Source organism: Annulohypoxylon truncatum (genome assembly GCF_022578515.1).
Source record: "Annulohypoxylon truncatum strain CBS 140777 unplaced genomic scaffold F4807scaffold_5, whole genome shotgun sequence".
Lineage (NCBI taxonomy): Eukaryota > Fungi > Ascomycota > Sordariomycetes > Xylariales > Hypoxylaceae > Annulohypoxylon > Annulohypoxylon truncatum.
In genome coordinates, this window is record NW_025953791.1 from 1,079,736 (window position 1) to 1,103,856 (window position 24,121).

Genomic DNA, 24,121 nt, shown 5'->3' on the forward strand with positions numbered 1-24,121 from the left:
TAGGCCGTCCCACCAGCTCGAGGCCCACTTAAAAATTCCCATATCTTTTTCAAGCATGACCAAAATTTTCCTCCTTCGCTTTAAACTTTTCCAGGTTCCGTGAGCAATTCAAAATCCGAAGCTCGACCGCGCTCTGACTCATCTGATCCTCTGTCGCAACCGAAAGATATAAAGAATGTGAGCTCTCTGCTGCTTTTGACTCTCTTCTAGTCAATTTCCGTGGGAACTTCTGTCAACCATGGCAGCAGACGGCAGCTCCAGCGTCCCTCGCGGCATGGAGAAATTTATTGTCGGCATCATTGGCATGGGTGACATGGGAAAGATGTACGCGCAGAAGCTGAGCGATGCTGGCTGGAGGTAAGATGTACCCAACGTGACGGCAATTGGTGCCTTTGGCATCCAGCTTCCTTCAAACTATCTGGTAAGTCGATTTTTCTAATCTAACACGTTTCCCTCGCATATGATGACTTGAGTGCATTTGGCTCGAGCATTGCCCTCGGCTGTCGGGGTTGGCCATTCTGGTTCCCGATGGCCGTTCGCTTTCCATGATGTAACTTCTCAGCTACCTTAACTTTTCTTGTCTGAAGCTTCGACACACTATCGTATTTGTTTGATCTCGCCTTGCTTTGCAGTCTGCTAACATACGATATAGATATTCTAGTAATTGCGGAAACATTACCCGATGTACTAACGAGCTTCGTCATTAGAGTAATAGCCTGTGATAGAGAAGAGCTATATGATGGTCTACAGCAAGAGTTCGCCAGCAGGGTACATATATGTAGTTCTCCATTCTCAGAAGGTAGCCCATGCTGAGAGGTGTCTAGAGCAATATACAAATTCTCCGAAATGGTCATCTTGTATCCCGTGCGAGTGATTATATCATCTACAGCGTAGAAGCTGCAGCTATCGACCGCGTCGTCGCCGAATATGGCCCTTGTATGACATGATACACCTAAGCGTATTGAAGACGTTACTAAGTATGAACAGCAACCAAGCTCGGCGCCATCGTCGGTGGACAGACGTCCTGTAAAGATCCCGAAATTAAGGCTTTCGAAGACCATCTCCCAGCAGACGTGGATATCGTCTCCTGCCATTCTCTCCACGGTCCAAAAGTCGATACGAGAGACCAGCCACTAGTAACTATCCCACAAGCACGCCTAGCTATTCGTCAGCTTATCATAGTTAGGTCATAATCAAACACCGCGCATCCCAGGACTCCTTCGACAAAGTCGAAACCGTCCTGAAATGTCTACACTCGAAGCACGTGTACCTGACGGCGCACGAGCACGACCGCATCACGGCGGACACGCAGGCGGTGACGCACGCGGCCTTCCTCAGCATGGGCAAGGCGTGGCACTCGATGCGGCAGTTCCCGTGGGAGAACACGCGGTACGTGGGCGGGATCGAGAACGTCAAGATCAACCTGACGATGCGCATCTACAGCCAGAAGTGGCACGTCTACGCCGGCCTCGCCATCCTCAACCCCGAGGCCCGCAAGCAGATCGACCAGTACGCCAAGAGCGTCACCGAGCTGTACAAGTTGATGTTAGGCGGTCACCTCGACGAGCTGCGCGCGCGGGTCCTCAGTGCGAAGGAGAAGGTCTTCGGAAAGGAGCGCGAGCCGAAGTGGGAGGATAAACCCTTGCTTAAGGATGAGGTGCTGGACCAGTTTAGCCTGGGCGCCCCGAGACCGGATAGCAAGCCCCTTCCGAACAATCACTTGAGTCTCCTGGCGATGGTGGATTGTTGGAGCGCCTTGGGGATTGTGCCGTACGACCACATGATATGCAGCACGCCGCTGTTCCGCCTGTGGCTGGGCGTCACCGAACACCTGTTCCGGGACCCGGATCGCCTGGACGAGGCGCTCAGGATCGCGGTCGAGGATAACACGTTCAGGAGCGACGACCTCGAGTTCACGTTCGCGGCGAGGGGCTGGGCTGAGTGTGTCGGGCTGGGACACTTCGAGACGTGGAGGGAGCGGTTCATGGTCACGCAGAAGTTCTTCGAGGAGAGGTTTCCGACGGCGGTGGAGGTGGGTAATAAGATGGTCAAGGCGGTGCTGGAGAGTACGAAGAATTAGACGGTTCACTGTCTACACTACGTATCTAGGGACTAGGGGTTAGGGGGTAATGGGGTGGGTTGGCTACTTTGATTTATGGTGCGTATACGTTGTGCTTTAATGCAGTTCCTTATGCTTATAGAATCAGTTTCAGGGGAATTCGCCATGGATTTATATTCATGCCCAATTTTCAATGGAAGAACTGGTCGTATAGACAATAAAACAAAACCTCTAGAACCCCAGAACCCAACTAGAACCCCGGAAGAAGTTGAGTGGCTATGATTTCCCTTTGAACATTAATCTGAACATACATATATGCGATCTTGAAGTATCACCCCAATTCATTCAGCGCAACTATTGCAAGTTCCTTTAGAATCGATCGGGTGCCTAGGTACACTGCTAACATCTGAGCATTTATTCAACCGCCACATAACCAGCATGGCAGTCGTACCTGCTTCAGAGCAACCGCTGCCAAACTGGTTTAACTTTTGAATCTGATTGTCTTTCCTGCCATATGAGCTTGATGCAATTATCATTTACATACGTGCCAGAAATAAGACCACCTGCATAGAACGTGTTATGTATAATGCAGAAACGCCGACATCCTACTATTCAATGCTATTTGCCCACCTTCTCGTATTGAAAACGAAACAGGTGAGAATGGGATGACGAGAAACGATATACACATTTGATTCGCGAAGGGACAAAGATGAAGAAAGGAATAGGAATGATGATGATCATGCGATGGGGAAGAAGCCTCGGCACATGTGTAAGCGCATCTTACCGTTACTGCTAGGTCACCGTTGTAACCGTTGTAACCGTTGTAACCCCGCCATCCACCGTGCCAAGTTCTGCTCTACACCTCAAAACTCCTCCAAATACCCTCAGGACATTCCTTGATTGGATAAATCCAATTGTCGATTTTAGAACCGTTATTCTTAATCTTTGGACCTAGGTATTTACCTATTTGGGAAGGCATTGAAGAATCTGGGGTATCTAGAGTATTTTACGGAGGCGGGTAACAGTGGACCGGCTTTTACGGAGTTCCATGTCGGCTTCAGCCACCTCTTATGTTCCATTCAGATCCTGATAATACAACAAGTTATACCAACTAATTATCATCCTTTCTCCCCTTTCATCTTTTGTTTCTCACACTTCTCTACGCACTCAATGTGAGTAGGTTAGGTCGGTAGACATTTACCCGTCCTCGTCCGATCATCTTGTGAGAGTTTATTAGTTCAAAAGTGGTAGTATAAAACGACAATGGCAGCCGAAAATGGCGCCTCGGAGCAAAAGCTCCCTGTAATTATCGTCGGCGGCGGCTTAGCCGGATTGGTAGCGGCCTTCGAGTTATCGGAACGTGGCGTGAGAACAGTCATAGTAGACCAAGAAGGGGAGCAGAACCTCGGCGGACAGGCGTTCTGGTCTCTCGGCGGCATTTTCTGCGTCGATTCGACGGAGCAGCGGCGCCTGGGGATCAAGGACAGCCGGACGCTAGCTATGCGCGACTGGCTCGGCTCGGCGCGCTTCGACCGCCTCGACAGCGAAGACATCTGGCCGCGCAAATGGGCCGAAGCTTTCGTCGATTTCGCTACGGACGGCATGGAGAAATACCTCAAGGACCGGGGCGCCGGGTTTAGTATGTATTCTCTAATTCCTTGTCCTTCCCCACTCTGTCTCGGATGCCGGCATGATGCGCTACAATGTGTTTTAAGGCTCCGTAATAAAGTGTAGCTACCCCTCAAACATAGATAAAACTGCCTGGATCTTTAGCGCGAGTCAATGATTAACCTTCGTTGCAGTGTTCAATGTCGGCTGGGCTGAGCGCGGTGACGGAACAGCTGATGGCCACGGCAACTCAGTCCCACGTTTCCACATCACCTGGGGCGCTGGACCCGAAGTCGTGCGCGTGTTCGCTGATCCCGTCAAGGAGGCAGCAAAGAAGGGGATCATCGAATTCAAGTTTAGGCATAGGGTCGACAAGCTCTTGGTCGATGAGAACGGCAAGGCATCTGGAGTTCGTGGAAAGGTCCTCGAGGAGGACTCATCGCCTAGGGGAGTGAAGACGTCGAGGACGGAAGTCGGCGACTTTGAAATACACGGCGCAGCTATACTTGTCTCTTCTGGAGGCATTGGAGGTAATGTGGAGGCTGTGAAAAAGGCTTGGCCGGTGGATCGTCTGGGCCCGAAGGTTCCGGAGAACTTCGTTATCGGCGTACCGGCGCATGTCGATGGTCGAATGGTGGGAATCGCCGAGGAGGCTGGCGCCAACTTCGTCAATCGCGACAGAATGTGGCACTACACCGAAGGCCTGCAGAACTGGAATCCCATTTGGCCAGACCACGGGATCCGTGTTTTGCCGGCACCCTCCTCTCTATGGCTAGATGCAACCGGCAAGAGACTTCCTCCATGGCTCTATCCTGGATGTGACACTCTAGCAACGCTCAAGTACACATGCAGCACAGGATACGACTACACCTGGTTCGTCCTCGACCAGACGATCATCGCACGCGAATTCGCCCTCTCAGGTTCGGAGCAGAACCCGGATCTAGTAGCGAAGAGCATCTGGCAAGTGCTCAAGAACCGCCTTTTCAGCTCCAAGGGCACCGTGCCCGTCCAGAATTTCCAAAAGCACGGCAAGGACTTCGTCGTGCGCGATAACCTCGAGGATTTAGTCGAGGGCATGAACGAGCTCGCCAAGACCGTCAACGGGCCTCTGCTCGACCCTAAGGCGATCAGGGAAACCGTCGAGACACGCGACGGGCAGATGGTCAACGAATACTGCAAGGACTCCCAGGCGATGCTGATCCGGAATGGTCGCAACTACTGGGCCGACGCACGAAGTCGTGTGGCGCCGCCGCATCAACTGCTAGATCCGAAACATGGTCCACTAATCGCCGTGAGGATGAACTTGCTTACGCGGAAGACGCTTGGAGGACTCGAGACGAATCTTGAGAGTAATGTGCTAAAGGCCGGTGGCGAGAAGTTCCCGGGCTTGTACGCGGCGGGTGAGGCGGCCGGGTTCGGAGGCGGTGGTGTCCACGGGTATAACTCCCTTGAGGGAACGTTCCTTGGGGGTTGCATCTTCTCGGGCAGGGCGGCGGGACGGGCGATCGCGGATGAACTACTGGGGTCTTAAAGATATTGAGCGAACGTGTGTTAGCGAAGAAAATTGTATGTAGGTAAATATGTATCTGTAGGTATGCAATCGTCAGCTAATTTAGCTAACCTGTTTCTTGATATGCTTCTGTCGTATTATACATCCTATGTCTAACAGATCTAGGCCTTACTTTGAGGCGCTAGATACAGAGATATTCGGGGCTTCTTGCCAATAATAACATCGTTTCCTCGCTTGCTAGGCCAGACTCATGACACCAGAGGAATCTAGCATCGCGAACAAGATAGACTAATCGGATAAGTTCCGGGATGCAGTAACTGAATCAAAGCACGAACGTTCATGAATCTCGCCACTTCTCTTGCCCAGGGAGTGCGATATACATAGAGGAAGCGTCCATTGCTTACTCCGCTCTATGGCTAGCTGCCAACAAACAGGCTCTCAGGATCTCCCACGAGCCTAACTCTACTATCTAGGTAGCCAAACCTCCAACCACCGTTCCTCCGACATACTAGATTTCTGTCACGGTTGATCTGACTTATTGTCATCATCTGTCCCCTCTGTCCCCTTCCATCCTTTCCATCGCTTCCATAGGAAGAAGATCCCCCGAACTACGACATTCATCCCCAGAGCCAAGGAACTAAAGATTAGGGCCGCCACCAAACTTTTCCCTTGTGAAGGGCAAATTACAACTTGCTCTGTGGTAACAACGACCGGGGCGTTATACATGCTAACATCTCCCTTAGTATGGAATAGACATGGTGCTGTGTACGAAAAAGGGCAACATACTTTGTTGGTGGGACCTTGGGATATGCCCCGGAATTGCAGTGACCGTAATGGACCTGTACGCGACTGTCAACGCCTGCGAGTTGAGACGGGCTGACGAGTGAATTAGGTAATTTACACATATGAGGTGGATGCGGGAGTCAACGGAGCGGAGGTCATGGCCGCGAACTGGACCGGTTCCCCCATAGTCATGGAGGGTTCATGGTTGTCCGCCGCGCGGCGGTGCTCTCGGTGGTTCTTGGTCATTGTGGTGGTATGGAGAAAAAAAGAGAGAAAAAAGAGAAATCAAGTCAACCTGTTAGAAATGGGATTGAGGTAGTCCATCACCTCGTCCACACAAGGTAGATATGTTTTCAAACATACTATCAGGTAATAGGCCCTTAGTTGTTAGAATATCAAGGTCCTATCCCCAAGGTAGGAGTAGGTAAGAGAGGTAGGTAGACAGTTGATTGCATTAATGCTCCAACCTCTCCGAAAAGAAGGGGGGGCTTCGCCTCTATATATACACAACACCTTCTCCACTTTTATCTCTGGACACATACTAAGGTTGAGCAAATATTTAAATCAATTGGCAGCTCTATTGCAGATTGTAACGGTTTGAAGGAAGTATCGGTTCCTGGTTTGACGTCATGAGAAATTATGAGCTTTATAATTCGAGAACTTTGCTTGCTAGGGGAAAGCTTTTTCGAGGTCATGAACGAACATGATGTACGTAATTCGAAAATTACTTCGAGGCCTGTAATTCAGACAGTTATTGCCTCACGTATCGACAGTTTAGGAAGTCATGTTTCTGAATGTCGGATTGAGTAGGCGCAACTCCGATAATAGAACGTCACCAGCTGCCGTTTACAATGTGACCAACACTGCCAATTTCTCAAGCTGAGGATACTATCAAGCTCACTACGAGAAAGTTAGAAGTAGAAATATTTTCCTATGGCAATTTGTCTCTTCTTAGGTCTACGTATTGATTCTTCCCATAATGGTCTATAGGTATGTAGGTAAGGAGTTGGATACAATGATTCAAGGCTGGGTATAATACAACAGAGGTTACCTAGGTAGGTAGTAATTTACCTACCTCATAGCAGATGATTATAGTATCTCGAAAACTCAGCAAGGGTCTAGCTAGGTTCGCAACAGACTAGGTCGCTTGAATTTACCATAAAACTCAATCATAGACAACAGGTCGTTACGGATGTTACTCGATGTGATAATGAATGATGGCCATGAATAAACGCATATTACAATATAATACTGGCCTTTAGCTTATGTTTTTGAGTCACCATAGTGGCTACCTAATCGTATCAGTATTTGGCATCGTCTCAGATGTGATGTTAAAAACGTGTTATCTCCACTAGGTACTTTTATTTTCTGCTCATGGTGAGATGCGTGCCCCACCACGATGGGACTCTTGATCGGGACGGCTAATCAGACGGATTCGAAATCAAATCAAGGCAAGTTGTGTATAGACCTACTCTAAAGTACACTTCCCCATATAAACTCAAGTACATTTTAGACTTGTTGCCCTCAAGGTATCCTCCTCATCGTGAACCTTGCTGTCGCCCCTTTCCCGGCTGTAAGAGAGTCGCCAGCGATGATCTTGGAAGACTCGGTATCAGGGTTGCCAACTGCAACATCAGGCATTTCGAGAAGTTTGTTGAATTTGATGTCTTTGTTGACGAAGAAGGGTAGGTCATCCATAGTGTAGGCGAGAAGGTCAGTAGCAAGGCTGTAATAGTTCCAAGAAGCACCTGAATTCGTGTAGGTATTGTACTATACGTAAGGTAAGGAATCCACCCCGATCTAAATTAGAGTCTGTCGTATTAGCCATCCCGCCCTTGATAGCACATGCACTGGAAAATATTAACATAATGCGACCAGTCATATCAATCCTTAATTGCTCCAGGTTCCATCATGTCGAAAGGCCTCAGCTAATATTTGTACTTAACTACCTACCTAGGCCTCATCGACTTTATTTAAGGGAATTTCAGCTTTTACTTGCGATGACTTACCGGGGACGCCTAAGTTCCGAGGGTCTCGGAGTTAAAATTATAGGGGGGGACGCTTGAGTCTCTACGAACGCCAGCCCTACCGGATGTGCTCAAAAATCTTCCCTTAGGGTATCCGTAGTACGGCAGGACAGTCTAATTTAAATTGATTCAAAGTGGAACTCAGTATAGGGTCATTGGATTTAGACATGATAGGCATGCTACCGGGTACTACTACCTGAGATATTAATCTAAATGCACCTGCCTACATGTATGTATTTATTATTGTAGGTGCTAAGTATCAGGTACGTTGGTACATACCTACGTCAAATAGATTCAATGTTACACAATACCTATTGAAGGCGGGGTTATATTCAATTCCAAGTCGATACTTCACTTAGGACAGCCAACATATGTATAGGTACCTGGGTTATGCGGTGTAAGGCTATCGGCTTTTGTATATACACATCTATGTAGGTAGCGGGCACCTTGGAGGCACAGCCCCTTACTTCACCGACGACCAGGCTTTCCATACTTAGCATATAATTAACACATTACCTCCTACATCCTCCCTCCAAAAACCTTTGCACTCACTGTCTCAATAATTACGTACCTAGATACTAACTCAAGACTAACTTCACGATGGCGACCCACCATGTTCTCCTACTCGGCGGCAATGGAAAAGTGTCTCGGCTGTTAACACCGATGCTCCTTCAACGATCATGGGATGTCACGAGCATCATTTACAACCCAGACCAGGTCGCTGATCTACAGAAGCTCGGAGAGAAACCATTTAGCGCAAATAATTACGGCAGACTGGATGTCCTTGTTCGCAGCCTCGAGGATGTCAAGAGCGAATCGCAAGCTAAGAGCTTGATTGATGAGGTGAAGCCCGACTATGTAGTCTGGAGTGCCGGTGCTGGAGGGAAAGGGGCACCAGAAAGGGTACGACTGCCAATGCCACCTATGGATAATCACATTTCCAATCAAACCTCGTGGATGCTGACTATTGATCTCTTTGAAAGACCGAGGCAATCGACCGCGATGCTGCGATCTATTTTATCCGTGCATCAGTGGCAACCCCTTCCATCACCAAGTTCGTGATGATATCCTTTATCGGGTGCCGCTATAAAAAGGCACCCTGGGTGGACGAGGCACATTGGCAGCAGTATCTCAAGTCAACGCGAAATCACTATCAGAGGTACTACGAAGCCAAGCTTCCGGCGGATGAGGTTTTGTATGTCGAAGGAAAGAAGAGAAAGGACTTCGCAGGAATCTGCCTCCGCCCGGGGCGGTTGACCATGGAGCCCGCCGGCAACGTGAGCTTAGGGAAATTTCCACGAGCGGAAGGGACTTCGAGCCGTCCGGCTGTCGCATATCTCGCGGCTTTGTTGCTCGATGCCCCAGGTGTCAAGAATTGCTGGTTAGATATGCTAGATGGTGACGAGGATCCGGAGGGAGCTGTCAAGAGATGTGTTGAGCAAGGGGTGGACTGCGCTGAGGGAGAACATTTTTACTGATACCTACTAGGTACTCATACTATTGGAGAATAAGCAATATAGGTGAAATTGAATTGACGCGACGATGGTTCGTAATGGCTGTATCTTAACATCTCAAGTTATGTGCTACTCAGGCATGTAGGTGGTGATTTCTTAGCACTTTGCGTATTGCACTCGTTCGGTACTACGTCTTGAGAATGACAGTGAATGAAGAACTCTGAATTGGGCATTCATCTACGTTGGCTAGTGTAACATAAGTCTAAGCTATAGGGGCGATACCGCCCGATGAAAGCGTCTATATGTGTCGTACAAGGTCTTCATTCATGACCAAAGTTTAGGGGTATTCCGTTGGTAGGGGGATATTGTACGCGAAGACATTATCAGGATCCCACGTCTTTTTCAATGCAGCAAGACGGGGTAGTTTCTCTGACCCGTAAATCTGCTCAATCGTCTCATCTCCATATGCATAATTGACATAAACAGAGAGGCCGGGGTAACCTGAGGTCGCTACAAAGTCATCGCGAAGCTCACGGCCTAGGACGCTTGTTCTTCCATCGAGGTCGCTAGAGGCTTGACCCGACCAGATGAATTGGATTATCCTATGAGATAAATGTAAACTATTAGCGATGATATCCTACACATGAGGATTGATTCAGTACAATTGGCCACGTACATGTTGCCCAGGGCATCTCTCCAAGGGTATGCAGTTGCGTTGTTAGGCACAGATGACATTGCTTGATTGGGAAATATCTCAAATGTGACAGCACTACCACGTGCCGAAGGGTAGTCGTTGAAAAACGTAGTCATCTTCTTAAACGCCATATCGTAGGTTGGCGCAGAGAGATTTAGCACGTTAGCTGAGTAGATGCGACGGGCCAAACCATTATCGCAAAGGCCCACATCCATTCCGAACCCAGCAACATATAGGAACTTATTCCAAGACACGTTCGTGATCTGGGTAATAGGAGGTTTGAGATTTAATATTGGCACAACTGCTTTCATGGCTTCAGCTTTGGGGCCCATGTACACCCAGTTAGCCATTACCTGTGGCTGATAATCTGATTAGCGGATAGGGCAGACATATATTAGGTACCAATATTCTGAGACTTACCTCGCCAATGGTTTCATTGTACTCTATTGCAGTAACCGTCGCAAGCTTAGATGGCAGTGATCCGTTGAAAGATTGTAGAGCGTTGAAATAGTCGCTGGTTAGTTCTGCCGGGATAATGAAGTCGAAATTTGTAATCTGACCGCCACTGACAGGCCTCGAAAGCTTGAAAGTTGCGGACGTGATGATTCCAAAGTTTGCACCGGCGCCCCGGATGCCCCAGAAGAGGTCCGCATTCGTATCCTCAGACGCTTCAACTAGGCGCCCGTCCGCAGTTATAAGGCGAACTGAGAGAAGGGCATCGGTCACTAAGCCGTAGAGGCCTTGCCATCTTCCGATCCCGGCTCCGATCGAAACCCCAACGTAACCTGGACATGAACAAGATCCAATTGCTATTATATGAGATACGTTAGACTGCGCGGATCTCTGCGAACAGAATTTTCTTTTCACTTACGAACTTCAAATCCCGCATTGTACACAATATCTAAGAAATCTCTTACACGGGTGCCCCCGCCAACTGTTAAAGTTCCTGTGCGATCATCTAAGCTTACAGAATTAAAGTGGCTTAGGTCAATGGCGAGCCCGTTTTGAATATTCCCTAGGGTCGTTATGTAGCCATGGCGGCCACCTGTGGGAAGAAAGGGAATATTATTCGATCGCGCTATTTTAACCTTGTATGCAATATTAGTATTGAAATTCCTCCCGGGTGTCTGAGTAGTATCACTTACGCTCTTGACTACGTCTGCCTCGGCTCCAGGGCTGATAGCGGCGAGATAAGTTGGGGGTTTGAACACCGTCCATCGTTCAGTAACGTTGGCGAAGCCCCCCACATCTGGGAACGATATAGAAGTATTAGATGCCCAATGAATATCCTCATCCGTGAGTAGGGCTTTGAGGTCAAGCGCGTTCAGGTCACTAACTACAGCAGCGTAGACTGGAATGAACCAAAGCCAGAGCCACATGCGTCGGGTTCTAGCAAACACCGAGTCGAACTTCATGCTGATGTCTTAAATTAACTAGTAATATGATCATTCTAAGCGTAGATATGAGAATTGCTCGCCTCCAGGTCTCACCATACCACCAGATCTAAGTTAGCCAATGCTCTACCACTAGCCTTATATATTCTTTCGCTCGCGATACCCATGAGGGCCGGTAATAAGCCCTCAGAACGAAATATGAATAGCCATTGTATACAAGCGGCTTCACGGAGCAGCTAAGAGCCGCCTTGAATGATTACTATTCCAGCATTTCTAAAAGCATGATGATCCTCATGAGCCATGTTTCTCAGCCCGATCGAGCAGCAGATCACAGATCTCCAAAACTTCCTTTAAGACTTCCCGTGTGCGGCTGGATTCCCTATTAAAAGCTTGGCTTACCATAGGCTAGCAAAGTTGTATCCCATATTCTTTCTAATGTATTCGTTGTAGCTAATCGCTCTCATTCGCTATTTCAAATCAGCCCTTTGATCCTGAGTGACAGTTGTTGCATTCAATGTTCTGAATGCTGTCTACTTTCTACCTAATAAGTAGTTAAGTCTGACACACTTAATCTGCGTCTATACGGACGACCCCACCGAAAATATAACCCGCAACATGACGTGCATAACTGGATGTGATAGCTCATACATTCATCAATTACCTAAATGTATGTAATACCTACAGGTAAGTATATACTGCTTAGAATTGCACATAGATACTGGGTAAAGGAATAAAAGGTATTTTAGGTTCGACTCCTATTAGGCCTATTAGTGCCTGCCTTTTATCCCTTTTATCTCACATGTGCCTATCAACTAGGTACCTACAGGTATGCACCGAAGTAACTCTTAAATATGTACTAAGGTACCGTGTGTAACCTCAACACTTGTTATTTGCCACCACATTACGTTTCTGTTCGGGTGTTTGTTCGGCATGTCTTTGATCGCCGTGACCCTTTAAGACCATATTTTCACTATATGCGATTGGGACCAACGATACCTACTTGATGTCTCTGAGCCCTACTGTTAGTTTACCTACCAACACCAACACCAACTAAGTCAACAACTTCCTAATCCCGACCTCTATAGTTTCATCATGGCCGTTACTTTCGACATTTCGCCGGAAAAGGAGGCTAGCGTATCCCAATTCCTGTATCGCCAACTCTTTGTGACGCCTCGACCGACTTCAAGGCGGGAAGTCGACCTCAGCGGAAAGACAGCCATTGTCACAGGTTCCAATATTGGCATCGGCCAAGAATGTGCTCGCCAGCTTCTAGATTTAGGTCTGACAAAACTCATACTAGGTGTACGCGATGAATCAAAAGGAGAGTTAGCCCGCCAGAATCTCGTATCAGGTAGGAACCTGAAACCGGATGCAATTGAAGTCTGGAAGCTCGACATGTCCTCATACGACTCCGTGACCATTTTTTCCGAACGCGCGAGAAATTCTATCGAACATCTAGACATTGCTGTTCTAAATGCTGGCGTTTATCATACAGCGGAGAACTTCAATGAGAATACGGGCTACGAAGAGAGCGTCCAGGTAAATTGTCTTTCGACAGTACTCTTGGCGATACTTCTACTCCCGATCATGAAGCCAAAACAGTCATGCACCAAATCTAGTCCAGGCCGTATCGTCATTGTTTCGAGCGACACGGCTGGATGGGCCAAGTTTCCAGAGAGGAAAGAAAGTCACATTCTACCAGTTCTCAAGAAGAAGGTTGATAACTTCGAGGTTCCGGAACAATACGGCAGATCAAAGTTGTTAGCCCAGTTGGCATTGGTTGAGCTAGCCAAGCGCGTACCGTCATCTGCAGTTACCATCGATGCGGCAAACCCAGGCTTCTGCTATGGTTCTGGACTTCAACGCCATATGGCCGGTACATTTATCGGCTTCGTCTTTGCAGTCTATGTCCGGTTGATCGGCCGCTCTGCAGCAGTTGGTGCCCGCACAATTGTCGATGCTGTGGTAAACCATGGAGAGGAAGTACACGGTCAGTACATCGAAGATTGTACGCTCAAACCGTAAGTAACCCAAGCAACTAAAGGGGCCACTAGCAAAATGCTGACAAGGAGCTGTGCAGTTTAGCACCAATTATCTACACTTCGGAGGGCGAGCGTGTGTCAGCATCCCTTTGGGATGAACTGATGGGAGAGTTTACATTCTCAGGTGCAGCGGACATTATTCAATCTCTCAAGAGTAGGCGGTAAGGACATGCGGATACGATCGTAATCTAGGAGATCTAGCTCTAGTCCTACTAGAAGGCTATCATAGGCCTTTTATGCGTCATTGTTATTTGCATGCAACCTGGCGCTGTATTGCTCCCTTCGGCCGCTTCGTCGAGTTGGGCAAGACGGACCTCTCAGCCGGTTGTCGTATAGAGGCCGGGCAATTTCTTCGTAGTATTACATTCACTGCTTTCAACTTGAGCTCTCTTTATATGAGCCACAAGGAGCATCATCGGATGCTTTGAAAGGAGCTGCTATCTAAAGTCCTAGATCTTTACCGCGAAGGGAACTGGCTGAGCCAGATCACCTAGAAGTCTTCGACATTTCCAACGCGGCTCAAGCATTCAGGCGCTTCTCTTCCCGGAACAAGATCGGCAAGATTGTGCTAAACCTCGAAACCCCTGATTCCCTCATGAATGTTCACTACCGAAGTACACCACACGTCTTAATAGTGCCAAGGCGTATATCATAGTTAGCTGTTTGGGAGGGCTAGGTCGAACTCTAGCTCGGTGGATGGTACTTCGTGGTGCCAGACATTTTGCTTTTCTTGGTCGGTCAGGATTGGATAAATCTACAGCGCGCGATTTGATTCAAGATCTTGAAACCTTAGGCGCTGAATGCGTCGTGATCAAAGGTGACGTCTGCAACCCAAAAGATGCGATGAGACTTATTGCCGCGACCGAGAGAGACATTGGTGGTGTTGTTCAGGCCTCCATGGGGCTAAAGGTGAGCATAAAAGCTAATGATGGTGTTGGCTTGAAACCATCCATGAGTGGATGGGTTTTTGACTAATTATCTATAGGAATCGCTCTTCTCTGACATGTCTAATGAGAGCTGGCACATCGGCATAGATCCCAAAGTTCAGGGGACATGGAATTTGTATAACAGCCTCCAGACGACGGGTCGGCACCTCGGACTCGACTTCTTTCTTCTCACGTCATCTGTATCTGGAAGTGTCGGTACTGCCACGGAGTCCAACTATTGTTCCGCTAACCATTTTCTTGACCATTTCGCTCGCTACCTGCGTAGTCAAGGGATACCGGGTGTCTCGATTGGACTTGGCATGATCTCCGAGGTCGGGTATCTCCATGACAACCCAGAAATCGAGGCCCTCCTTCTACGTAAAGGGATCCAGGCACTAGATTCGGACGAGTTGCTCCAGATCATAGATCTTGCATTATCCAGTAGCCTTACCGCGAGTACTCACGATGATTATGATTTACTCGCTAATGCACATCTACTAACTGGTATGGAGGCGTCTGGCCTTAAACGATTACGCAAAATGGGCTTCGATGGCACAAATGTTGCTTGGGACGATCCGCGCGCCAGTCTACTTGCCAACGCCCTAGACGGGCAACAATTAACTCAATCGCCTAGCCACAGTGGAAAGCTCCCAGCCGGGGTTATGAAAGAATTGGATCAAGGGAAGACGTTAGCAGAATCCGTATTAGACTGCATAAGACGAAGATTTGGAAATTTGGTGCTCATGAAATATGAGGATGTTGACGCAAAGAAGCCATTGGCTGATTATGGAATGGACAGCATGATAGCAGCTGAGTTTAGGACCTGGTTCTACCAAAACATGAAGGTCGACATTCCTATGTTAGTCTTATTGGACAAGATAAGCAATCTCGAGACACTGAGGGACACATCTCTTTCTCAGTTGGAATAGAAGTTAAGAGCTGATGGCTAAGACCACCATAGGCTACCATCTTAGGTTGCTGACAATTCAATCTATTTGATGCGCTAAAATCTATTTCGGTTCGTCAAAGTAGACCGACCCTCCATTCCTCTATTCCTAGCGTAAGCTAGTATGGTCTAGAGTGTCTACCTATGTAGGTATCTCCATAGGTTAGAGGTAGTCAGGTGGAAGGTCTGTATGACTTGACGAACTGATCTATTCACTTTTGACATTCCTCGACGCAGAGACATTCCCAACCGCCCACTCTGTTGGGGTTCCAATTGATAATCGCTGCCTTTGGGCATTCTGTACCATTGTTCGAGTTGCCATGGACTAGACAATGGCATAGGGGAGGTGGTGATAGTGCCTGGTGAGGCGGCAACGGCGTGTGGAGCCCAACTTGCACGATGTCGACGATCTCTTGAAGTCGTCGGTCAACCTTGCTGCTTTCCGTTTGGTTGCAGATGTCGTTGAGGATAGGATCGAGCGCGTCCAGGACTCGGGGGAAACCCCCCATAAGCGAAGCGGGCTCCGAGATCTCGTCGTTTAAACCCCGGATCGTAGCCGTGATGGTCGCGAACGTGGCCTGGTCCGCGTCGCCCGGGATGGACTGCTGGAAGATCTTGTACTGAACGAGCCTCGTCAGCGCCCGGGCCCACGTCTCGTCGCCTCGGATCTCCTTCTTAGTGAACCGTTCCATTCGGTCGTAGATGTCTTCCGGGTCGATAGGCTTGCATCCCAGCGCGCGATTCTTCCTGATGGCGTTGATGACGATTCTTAGCATCTGGACCCGATCAGAGGCGATCCACTGAGGCTCGGCGGTGTCAAGGGTCACGTTGTGCGGTGCCGTGTTGTTGTTGTTGGATAGGAGGCCTCGTGTAACCCCAGATGAGGTAGGTATTGCTGAACCGGAGACAAGTAGTGGTAGCGTCAACATTCCCATCATCAGAGAACGACTCATAGCTTTTAGGCTGCTTTTCCGCGATGATGGACCCATTTTTTCTTAGCAATGTTGCAAGGAAGGAATCTGGCTCGTGAAATTTAGGATACTTGACGTGTAAAATGTCTTCTTGGATAGGAAAGTGTCTGAGGAGGACTCTCTTCTTGGGATCATTGGGGCACCTTAAATACTTGTTATTTTATAGGTATTATGCGGTTTAGGGAACTTAACTTCGTGGCTCGCTTTGACTTTTTATATTTGATATTATGTTCAGCCTATTGATCTGACATTGAAGACTATTTGCTGAGACTTTCACGCCTCTGGTAGAGAGTCATAATAGGTACTTATGTAAGCATGAATAGTAAGTCTATCTAGGGACCTAGTTAGCAATTGCAAACTTTCGAGATAATTTTGGGATCATTTTCCAGCTAAGTTTACCTAGTCGGGAGCTTGAATCCTCTTTAATCCTGCTGACCGCACTACCTGTCGTGATGCAAGCCTGGCATGTTTGTCCCAAGATCACTGCTTCCAAGGTCATCTTGCTGCAATCACATCCTCGTGCGTCTAAGGAGCTCCCTCTATGTCTATAGGCCGACCAGGGAAGTATTAGGCCCTTCAATACCTACCTACAGAAGAGCCTTCCAAAAGTTTTTTCCATACATCAGCCCCTGTTAATCTTGGCACCAGCTGCAATATCACCGATTTATCTCAATACCCTACTAACTTTAAGTAAAGATTCTACAGCTTATATCGACACTTATTTCGTAGAACTTACGAGAAGCACTATTCATCCAGTTCTCATTATATAGGTCAGTACTACAATTCAAGCTTTTTGAGTTAGTTGTAAGGGGAAATAATCAATTAAAACTTAAGGTCTAATTTGGCTAGAGTTGCAGTTGATGGGGCAGCTGACGGAACAGCTAACAAGTGGCTGCCAAATCTGACAGGGGCTAGTGTATGGAAAAAAACTTTTGAAAGGCTCTTCTACACAACTTCTTCCACATAATAGAGACTCATACGAAAGTATAAGTCAAAAGTCTCGCACATTTGCTCGTAGGCCAAAGTCTTATCATCCAATATGAAGCATCCAGTATCTGAGCTGTGCGGCGCCTTACCTTAGTGGCCCAGTTCCCTAAATAGTGCTTAGCAGCCTCTAAAGTCCACTAGCGTCCACAAAAGCTTAATTATGATTGGCTAGGTTTCGCATTGCCCCTCTGAAGATCACTCTGCATTTAGATGCCGAATTTCTACATTGCTAGATACTTTTCCTTTCTCCTTTTTGACTAACAAGATACACACCTGCTCCGTCTATTTGCAAAAGTCTACCTAATATCCTCTTGACTTGCTTACTCTATTCAAATACTCCTTGCCCTCGCTTAGTCTGTGAAGATTAATGTTCAGGATATCTAACAGGCGGCGATTATAGCTCGTCGAGTTACCGCTGACATGCGGCGTGATGATTATGTTCTTCGCATCCCATAAGGGGTGTCCTTTTGGCAAGGGTTCGGGATCAGTAACGTCTAGGGCAGCTCCCCGGATCCAGTTTTCGTTGAGAGCTGTTATCAAGTCATCCGTGTTGATGACCGGACCTCGTCCGATATTGACAACGTACGTCTTCTTCCTCTTTAGCGCCTCCAATTGCGGAGCGGAAATCAGCCCTTTCGTCTGAGGCGTTAGTGGCACTGCGAGGACCAGCAGATCGAGATCCGAGGACAGGAACTCGATAACTTCCTCTGGTTTCGTGCCTGAGAACCATTTCGATGGTAGAACACCCTCTGGATCGCCTAGGCCGGGCACGATGTACGAATTATCCCGGCGTGACTCGGGCGTGGGTCTGGGCCTGTTCGTGTAGGCGTAGACGTCCATTCCGAGGGCTTTGGCAAGCCGCGCTACTTGCCTGCCGATACTTCCATACCCGAAGATGCCTCTGTTGGACACCGTCAATTTTGTGTTCATATACTGCCCTTTGGGTCGTACATAAGAACTTACACTCGTTGGTTGACGGCGTCTTGGGTGTCCGAGTCGTCGAAGCTATGTTCCCATTTGTGTTCCTTCATGTTATCAAGGAAACGTGGAACTGTGAGCGGTTAGGTAAGTTTTCACTACAAGATTCTCATGTCGAAAGGAACCTACTGTGGTGTTCAAAGGCTAAGAAAGTGGTTATGACCCACTCCGAGATCTGAGGTCTATCACAGATAAAGCAATGTTAGCTTCTAGATCATACCCAATTGATGGAAACAATACTCTAGCGTAATAAAACTTACGGATGGACGCCATTGGCGGTGCAAAAAGCAATATCCGTATCGGTGAACAACGGGTTGTTCAAGATGTAATTTGCGCCCGCGCTCTGGAGCTGGACTAGCTTGAGGTTTGGCGCCGCCTCCTTGGTAGGAAACTTCGGGCCTGTGAGAAGAATAGTGACGGTCTTCCAATCCTCTTCCTTGATCTGACTCGGCAATGAGCTCTCCTTCCACGTGTCCCAATTGGCGTGAATGACCTCCAGGCCGGGAAACGATTTATGCAACCCGTCGATGTACTCCGCGGACGGATCCCAGGGCACGAGTAATAGTAGCTTGTGCCCTTTTAGATCCTTGTTCGACGCCATCTCCACGACAGCGGTGCCTGATGGGTTTTCCTGTAGGATATTTCTCATATTTCGATGTTGAGATTGGGATTGAGGAGCGTTTGAATGAATGACGCCGAACTCTTGAATGGTGTCAATTCTGATACACTTAGATATGCAATTCCCCGCCTCAATTTCACCGCTGCCGACTTAGGCCAGGGGGATGGCGCAATCGGAGTTAAGCGACTACGCAAAGGGCGTAAGTGAACTGTTACCTTGACGCCCTCCTATTACACATCCCGCATTTCATACGCAGTACGCGATTGAACGAATTTTTTATTTTATTATTTTTCAAGTTTCAAAGTGTTCTATACGAAACGATCACCATTTAAGATGCAAGTGTTACCTACTCCTAGGTACCTATACGCATATGCTGAGATTACCCCGCGTAGTACCTATTCTTATTGTGAGAAGATTGATTGGTTAAGACTTCAAAGCTTTTGATTACATAAGCAGTGGAGTGGTGATTATGTAACTATTTACCGGCTTATATAATACGGACACACTTGAATTATCATTCCTTTTCAACGGCAAGTTCATCGAATTGAGTTACTGTAACCGAGTCAGTATTATTCTGTGTTCATAGGAATTTCATCTTAACAATGCACGGGGCCTATTCGCCCCATCAAGCCAAACCCTCGATCTTCTAGGTATGGGACAGCAATGCTTCACGCAAAAAAGGGGTCAAAATGTCACCAGAAAACTCATGTTCTATCTTCCTTCCTTCCTTAACAATATCTATTCGCCGAGCGCTTGATTTTTTGGCTTATTGTACTTTTACATGTAATTCTCGAATGGGTTTCTTGTCGGGAAGCCAAGTGACTACGACGACACCACAACACCCCGGGGGTCGGTATTAGAGCCTGTTGACGGTTAGAACAAAATCCATAGCTCTGGCAGCCGGTTATTGTGAATAGGTACGTACGTTAAGCTACTTCCTGCGACTTCTCTGGGGATTCGAGCGGAACAAGCATCTCAACGCAATGAGAAGGTCCGTGGCCAGTGATCCAAGACAAGTATAAATCAATCAACGAGGGGGAGACCCGCCACACAAGACTGCGTGTTCGATGCAGGGCAATATTATGGCCAGCTCAAAATCGTCCGGGCTAGTAGGTACCTACTCATCTAGGTAGAGCTCCAAGTCTAGCTATGATACGCTTTGTATCTCTTCATTCTCTAGCCAGATCCGAGCTGCGTTTTCTCTGGACTGCGAGAAGATGTGGGTTTCCCTTGAATCGACATGTACCAAAATTATCAATGAGAGGGCTTATCAGGAGCGCTCTCCCTAATAGGCGATCTGGTGATGGTTTCATCAACTTTACGGTTGAGTTTCCTCAGGAATATCCTTCTTTGCCATAACTATTATTTCGTATCCTCCGATCGCAATCTAGTATAGGGAAGTTCATTACGAAGACCTACTCGTACTAGAGCCCTTTTCCTCAGGTGCCTGTAGACATCCGTTTTTTATGCCTTTCATCTCTTCATCTCCCAACCCCTTAACGTCGATTATTTGCGCCTGTCTCAGAGACTTCCGCCTGAGTTGGAATATGTTTTCCCGGAGTTCCTCCTATCCCAAACGCATTGTTCAGGTAAATCAAGAACGATAGAAAAACGAAATTTTAAGTAAATTTTTTATGGTTTCATATATATAATTGCCAATGACCTATCCCGAGCTGCCCGATATGGGTTCAAGATGTAATTAACATTACATCTTTAACGAAAATTGAAAAAAGAAGATGATGCGACACCTGTGTGATTCGAACACACGCCCCCGAAGGGAATGCCTACACTACTGCTAATGACTTAGCCTATAGCAGGGCATCGCGTTAACCACTCCGCCAAAGTGCCGTGGGAACTCCCCCTGAGAGCGGATCCATACCTCTAATATATCAATTACATGATGGAGTCAGGGGCCCGCTTGAACGTGGGAACACGTCGCACACCAAACCCATCTATTCATACGGTCTAAGTCATTAACAATTGCAAACTCACAGTTTCTTCACGATGTCATTTCAAAATTACTCATATCATATCATTCTGACCATTAATATTAGCTATCAATTGCGTCGTCGCAGCCATTCCTAGCAAGCGGTAAGCTATGAGGTGGGTATGCCTAACCCTCAATTTTCCCATCCATATTTTACCTCAGACCAGACCATTGGTCTTCAAACTCCATCCCATTCCATCCCAATTCACGTACGGTACAATATCCGTTACTGAGATGTCCTTAGAAGTAAAAAGTCAAATCTAAATCCTCGCGTCCCAAAATTTTCCTCTCCCAATGCAAGTAGCGCTCTAGCCTAGCCCGTCCTTGGGGGCATCGCTAGTGGGGTATAATTCGTTCTCAAAAAGCATCCCTTACAACAAAGAAAAAGGGTTGCGGTCGTAACCGGTATTACTTCCTCTTCCTCCTCCGCCAAGTCTCCGACATCCATCTCGCAATTGTGCATCGCCTCCGATCCCGCGTCTCCTAGCGCGAGGCATCATCGGCTCCTGATGCTGGTGGTGTTGGTGGCGCCGGCCCTTCATAAGCCGGACTTGCCGTCCTTCCAGACTCCGCGCTTCTCCGACTCAGGCTCAGATCCTCGACGCTTTCGTAGGGGATATCGCAAGAGTAGGAAGGCGGACTTGGGGGAACGTCTTGGTAGATAGGTGGGGCCTCATTATCCCAGCTGACGCCTAGGCCCGCACGCTCCGTAACCACCACACCAAAATGCATACGTAGGATACGGGCCACACCAGTAGGCGTGATGTGCTTAGGATGGCCGATGGGCGCATACTCTTGGACCACGACCATCTCCACAACGAGTTGATGCGTGACCTCTATTCCGTCCTCGCTCTTCAGATCGCAGGCAGCTTTGGTAGAAGGAGGTAGCGCGCACTGGATCTCCAGCTCAATGCATCCGGATGGTGAGTAGTCCGATTTCCATCCAGTGTGCATGTCAGCGTGGGCAATAACGCGGGAGTCTGTGCGCTTAGCCCCCTTTTTGGTAGAGAGACCGGTTTCCGGGTCCTTCGGCGCGTGTTTATCGCAGGCTGGTGCTACGATTTCCATGTTCTCCTCTAGCTTCCAGGAGAGGCGCTTGAGCTTCCAGTACTCAACGCTCTTGGCCTCGAGGTTGTGCTTGACAATGCCATCAAGGCGGAGTGTAACCGGATTGGTACTAACAGGATGCATAACCTGGGAGAAGTGTACGCTGGCTGCGATGTTGGTTGGCGGGAAGATGCGGATGCTGTGATGTGGTAGTTCTGGGACCTGTAGCGATCGCTTTACATCTATGCTCTTACAGAGCTTAATTGCAGGGCCGGGTATCCTTGGTGTGACTTCGGCAGAGAAGTCGTACCGGATAGCGACGACTGGGTTGTCAGTCGATGCAGGTAGATGCCCGTCTAACAAGACGGAAAATGGGAATTCATGGATACCTAAATGTGATGTGAGTCGGGTGCCGGTGTCGGAGATGGAAAAAGGAGACTTACGTTTGGAGAGGATTGTGGGTTCACTCAGGAACGTCCAAGATTTTAGCTCCTTCGTTTGGGTTGAGCAGCTTTGACAGTGACCTGTAAATGGCCTCTTCTGCACGACATGAATCTCTAATTTGGCTGAGAAATTGTCGACTTCGAAGCCCTCTTCCTTGACGTCCAGTAATAATTGCCCGGAAACCAATGCGCCTGTGCTGTTTTCCGGCTCGCCGTGCATTACTGCAGGGGGCGACTCAATTTTCCAGCTGAGCGACGCATTTGGGTTTTGGGGCTGTTCTTTAGATGCCTTGGAACCACCGAGATGCAAGCTTGGAAAGCTTAGGCGGTGATGAGCATGCGACTCCTTTTCTTTCAGCTTGTCTTTTACTTCGGCCATCTTTACGGGGGGTGCGGTGTAAACCGGGGTTTGCGTGTTGTGATCGGTGATGTCCTCAAGCACCGAAGAAGCGGCAGATGAGTGGCGAGTAGGCCGTTCTCTGGAGGCGGATCGAGAGTTAGGGTTGCTCCTCCGCTGTACCGAGGCCTTGATATTGTGAATGCTGTCGTTGGAAGACCGGAAAAAATCCACTACCCGGTGTGGCATGTTGAACCGATGACTAAAGGTCTAAAAAGACCTTGTGGATCCTTCTTCCTTAATTCTTCGATGTTCTTCTTGGTAGTCTTGTGACTAAGGTTCCTTTTCTTGGACCCTGCTGGCCGGGCCTGGTCTGGCCTAATATTAGCTTCGGATTGGTGGTTGGCGAGGTGCTGTTGTAAAGCGCAGCTGCGATTTCGCTGTAACTTCTAGCGTCTAGCGTGTAGCTTGTAGCTAATGCATCCAAGCGCCAGCCGGTTCTTCGTGCAACGGTGGGAAAATCTGGGGAATTACGCCTAATTTCAGGGCAATGGCGTAATGCAACCCAATCCTGCCACCAAAAAAAATATATCGAGTCGGCTGATGCGATGCCCGGGATATGGCTGAGTCGTATACAAACAGCTAATGCAACTAGCTGGTTAGATATGTGGCAGACTCGTATGGAAGGAAATAATAGTTCGGCTGATGACTCTTTCGACAACCTTGGAAACCGTCCAGTTGGCTCTTTATGATTCTTCGTCGACTTCTTCGATGTTCCGATTTCCGGAATGCGGCTTCGCCTCTATGCAGCCAACGTCGAGTTTGTTTTGAAGGTGAATATTGTTTGTATCCCGATTCGGGCTGTTCGAGATTCGTTGCCGGCTCTGATTGGCTATGATGACAAGCGTTGGCTGTGCGCAACGGCCGTATCGTGATGGAACAGTAATGAGGAAGGCGGCTCAAAAACTCGTTGATAACACTTTGAATATCGATAATATCCTCCTGTGTACTCCAAAGAAACTGTTTGTTCGTGAAGTTATTCTGCGTTGTGGTATATGTGATATATCCAGTGTCTTGGTTGAATCGCGGGGCAGATCGTGTAAGTGGTAGTGAGATGATGATAGGGTGGATAATAGATTCAAAAGTTCAGCGTTTGTCGACAACTGCTTGCGTGCTTAACTAGCAATAAACTTTCCATCGTAAACTCCGTAAGTTTTATGGGCAGTCGTGATGTTATGTAGCTGGCGTAATTAATAGGTTCCTTCACATCATGCTTTCTCCAGAGCTTTCCATCAAGTAATTATGTGTC

The 24,121-nt window shown here is 48.0% G+C and overlaps 9 protein-coding genes and 1 non-coding gene across 10 annotated transcripts; 5 read left to right on the forward strand and 5 right to left on the reverse strand.

Moving 5' to 3' along the window:
• Nucleotides 1-40: 40 nt before the first annotated feature.
• On the forward strand, nt 41-2,379 carry F4807DRAFT_312789 (prephenate dehydrogenase). Its single transcript, XM_047995083.1, has 6 exons — nt 41-177; nt 249-357; nt 708-768; nt 825-936; nt 988-1,136; nt 1,187-2,379. The coding sequence occupies exons 2-6, from the start codon at nt 275-277 to the stop codon at nt 2,078-2,080; spliced, it is 1,299 nt and encodes a 432-aa protein (XP_047857684.1). The 5' UTR covers nt 41-177; nt 249-274; the 3' UTR covers nt 2,081-2,379.
• Nucleotides 2,380-3,151: 772 nt separating this feature from the next.
• F4807DRAFT_413146 (FAD binding domain-containing protein) lies at nt 3,152-5,299 on the forward strand. The gene is made up of 2 exons (XM_047996842.1): nt 3,152-3,698; nt 3,862-5,299. The coding sequence occupies exons 1-2, from the start codon at nt 3,323-3,325 to the stop codon at nt 5,196-5,198; spliced, it is 1,713 nt and encodes a 570-aa protein (XP_047857685.1). The 5' UTR covers nt 3,152-3,322; the 3' UTR covers nt 5,199-5,299.
• A 3,066-nt stretch (nt 5,300-8,365) lies between these two features.
• F4807DRAFT_413152 (NAD(P)-binding protein) lies at nt 8,366-9,640 on the forward strand. The gene is made up of 2 exons (XM_047996843.1): nt 8,366-8,890; nt 8,971-9,640. Exons 1-2 carry the CDS (start codon nt 8,588-8,590, stop codon nt 9,463-9,465), a joined length of 798 nt encoding a protein of 265 aa, XP_047857686.1. The 5' UTR covers nt 8,366-8,587; the 3' UTR covers nt 9,466-9,640.
• A 138-nt stretch (nt 9,641-9,778) lies between these two features.
• On the reverse strand, nt 9,779-11,550 carry F4807DRAFT_457253 (uncharacterized protein; the record flags this gene model as incomplete). The annotated part of the gene is made up of 5 exons (XM_048001011.1): nt 9,779-10,043; nt 10,118-10,494; nt 10,556-10,944; nt 11,007-11,223; nt 11,281-11,550. 5 exons carry the CDS (start codon nt 11,548-11,550, stop codon nt 9,779-9,781), a joined length of 1,518 nt encoding a protein of 505 aa, XP_047857687.1.
• A 999-nt stretch (nt 11,551-12,549) lies between these two features.
• Nucleotides 12,550-13,769, forward strand: F4807DRAFT_312920 (uncharacterized protein). The gene is made up of 2 exons (XM_047995085.1): nt 12,550-13,550; nt 13,610-13,769. The coding sequence occupies exons 1-2, from the start codon at nt 12,622-12,624 to the stop codon at nt 13,734-13,736; spliced, it is 1,056 nt and encodes a 351-aa protein (XP_047857688.1). The 5' UTR covers nt 12,550-12,621; the 3' UTR covers nt 13,737-13,769.
• Nucleotides 13,770-13,794: 25 nt separating this feature from the next.
• On the forward strand, nt 13,795-15,506 carry F4807DRAFT_312921 (KR domain-containing protein). Its single transcript, XM_047995086.1, has 2 exons — nt 13,795-14,480; nt 14,557-15,506. Exons 1-2 carry the CDS (start codon nt 14,268-14,270, stop codon nt 15,424-15,426), a joined length of 1,083 nt encoding a protein of 360 aa, XP_047857689.1. The 5' UTR covers nt 13,795-14,267; the 3' UTR covers nt 15,427-15,506.
• A 149-nt stretch (nt 15,507-15,655) lies between these two features.
• F4807DRAFT_471628 (uncharacterized protein) lies at nt 15,656-16,494 on the reverse strand (the record flags this gene model as incomplete). Its single annotated transcript, XM_048002939.1, has 1 exon — nt 15,656-16,494. The coding sequence occupies exon 1, from the start codon at nt 16,430-16,432 to the stop codon at nt 15,656-15,658; it is 777 nt and encodes a 258-aa protein (XP_047857690.1). The 5' UTR covers nt 16,433-16,494.
• An 858-nt stretch (nt 16,495-17,352) lies between these two features.
• Nucleotides 17,353-19,331, reverse strand: F4807DRAFT_413156 (uncharacterized protein). The gene is made up of 4 exons (XM_047996844.1): nt 18,640-19,331; nt 18,509-18,561; nt 18,365-18,452; nt 17,353-18,302 (listed from the first exon to the last, which is right to left on the reverse strand). The coding sequence occupies exons 1-4, from the start codon at nt 19,026-19,028 to the stop codon at nt 17,702-17,704; spliced, it is 1,131 nt and encodes a 376-aa protein (XP_047857691.1). The 5' UTR covers nt 19,029-19,331; the 3' UTR covers nt 17,353-17,701.
• Nucleotides 19,332-20,740: 1,409 nt separating this feature from the next.
• On the reverse strand, nt 20,741-20,846 carry F4807DRAFT_t29. The gene has a single exon. It is a non-coding gene; the product is annotated as a tRNA-Ser (tRNA).
• A 173-nt stretch (nt 20,847-21,019) lies between these two features.
• F4807DRAFT_413159 (uncharacterized protein) lies at nt 21,020-23,327 on the reverse strand. The gene is made up of 2 exons (XM_047996845.1): nt 22,476-23,327; nt 21,020-22,421 (listed from the first exon to the last, which is right to left on the reverse strand). Exons 1-2 carry the CDS (start codon nt 23,059-23,061, stop codon nt 21,469-21,471), a joined length of 1,539 nt encoding a protein of 512 aa, XP_047857692.1. The 5' UTR covers nt 23,062-23,327; the 3' UTR covers nt 21,020-21,468.
• Nucleotides 23,328-24,121: the final 794 nt, after the last annotated feature.

Coding starts and splice junctions, on each gene's coding strand:
- F4807DRAFT_312789 (XM_047995083.1), top strand. CDS start 275: ATGGAGAAATTTATTGTCGGCATCATTGGCATGGGTGACATGGGAAAG. Junction 358..707: donor CTGAGCGATGCTGGCTGGAG/GTAAGATGTACC, acceptor CTTCGTCATTAG/AGTAATAGCCTGTGATAGAG. Junction 1,137..1,186: donor ATACGAGAGACCAGCCACTA/GTAACTATCCCA, acceptor TATCATAGTTAG/GTCATAATCAAACACCGCGC.
- F4807DRAFT_413146 (XM_047996842.1), top strand. CDS start 3,323: ATGGCAGCCGAAAATGGCGCCTCGGAGCAAAAGCTCCCTGTAATTATC. Junction 3,699..3,861: donor GGACCGGGGCGCCGGGTTTA/GTATGTATTCTC, acceptor CCTTCGTTGCAG/TGTTCAATGTCGGCTGGGCT.
- F4807DRAFT_413152 (XM_047996843.1), top strand. CDS start 8,588: ATGGCGACCCACCATGTTCTCCTACTCGGCGGCAATGGAAAAGTGTCT. Junction 8,891..8,970: donor GGAAAGGGGCACCAGAAAGG/GTACGACTGCCA, acceptor TCTCTTTGAAAG/ACCGAGGCAATCGACCGCGA.
- F4807DRAFT_312920 (XM_047995085.1), top strand. CDS start 12,622: ATGGCCGTTACTTTCGACATTTCGCCGGAAAAGGAGGCTAGCGTATCC. Junction 13,551..13,609: donor GAAGATTGTACGCTCAAACC/GTAAGTAACCCA, acceptor GGAGCTGTGCAG/TTTAGCACCAATTATCTACA.
- F4807DRAFT_312921 (XM_047995086.1), top strand. CDS start 14,268: ATGGTACTTCGTGGTGCCAGACATTTTGCTTTTCTTGGTCGGTCAGGA. Junction 14,481..14,556: donor AGGCCTCCATGGGGCTAAAG/GTGAGCATAAAA, acceptor AATTATCTATAG/GAATCGCTCTTCTCTGACAT.
- F4807DRAFT_413156 (XM_047996844.1), bottom strand. CDS start 19,028: ATGAGAAATATCCTACAGGAAAACCCATCAGGCACCGCTGTCGTGGAG. Junction 18,453..18,508: donor CTTAGCCTTTGAACACCACA/GTAGGTTCCTTT, acceptor AACCGCTCACAG/TTCCACGTTTCCTTGATAAC. Junction 18,303..18,364: donor GACGCCGTCAACCAACGAGT/GTAAGTTCTTAT, acceptor GGTGTCCAACAG/AGGCATCTTCGGGTATGGAA.
- F4807DRAFT_413159 (XM_047996845.1), bottom strand. CDS start 23,061: ATGCCACACCGGGTAGTGGATTTTTTCCGGTCTTCCAACGACAGCATT. Junction 22,422..22,475: donor ACCCACAATCCTCTCCAAAC/GTAAGTCTCCTT, acceptor CATCACATTTAG/GTATCCATGAATTCCCATTT.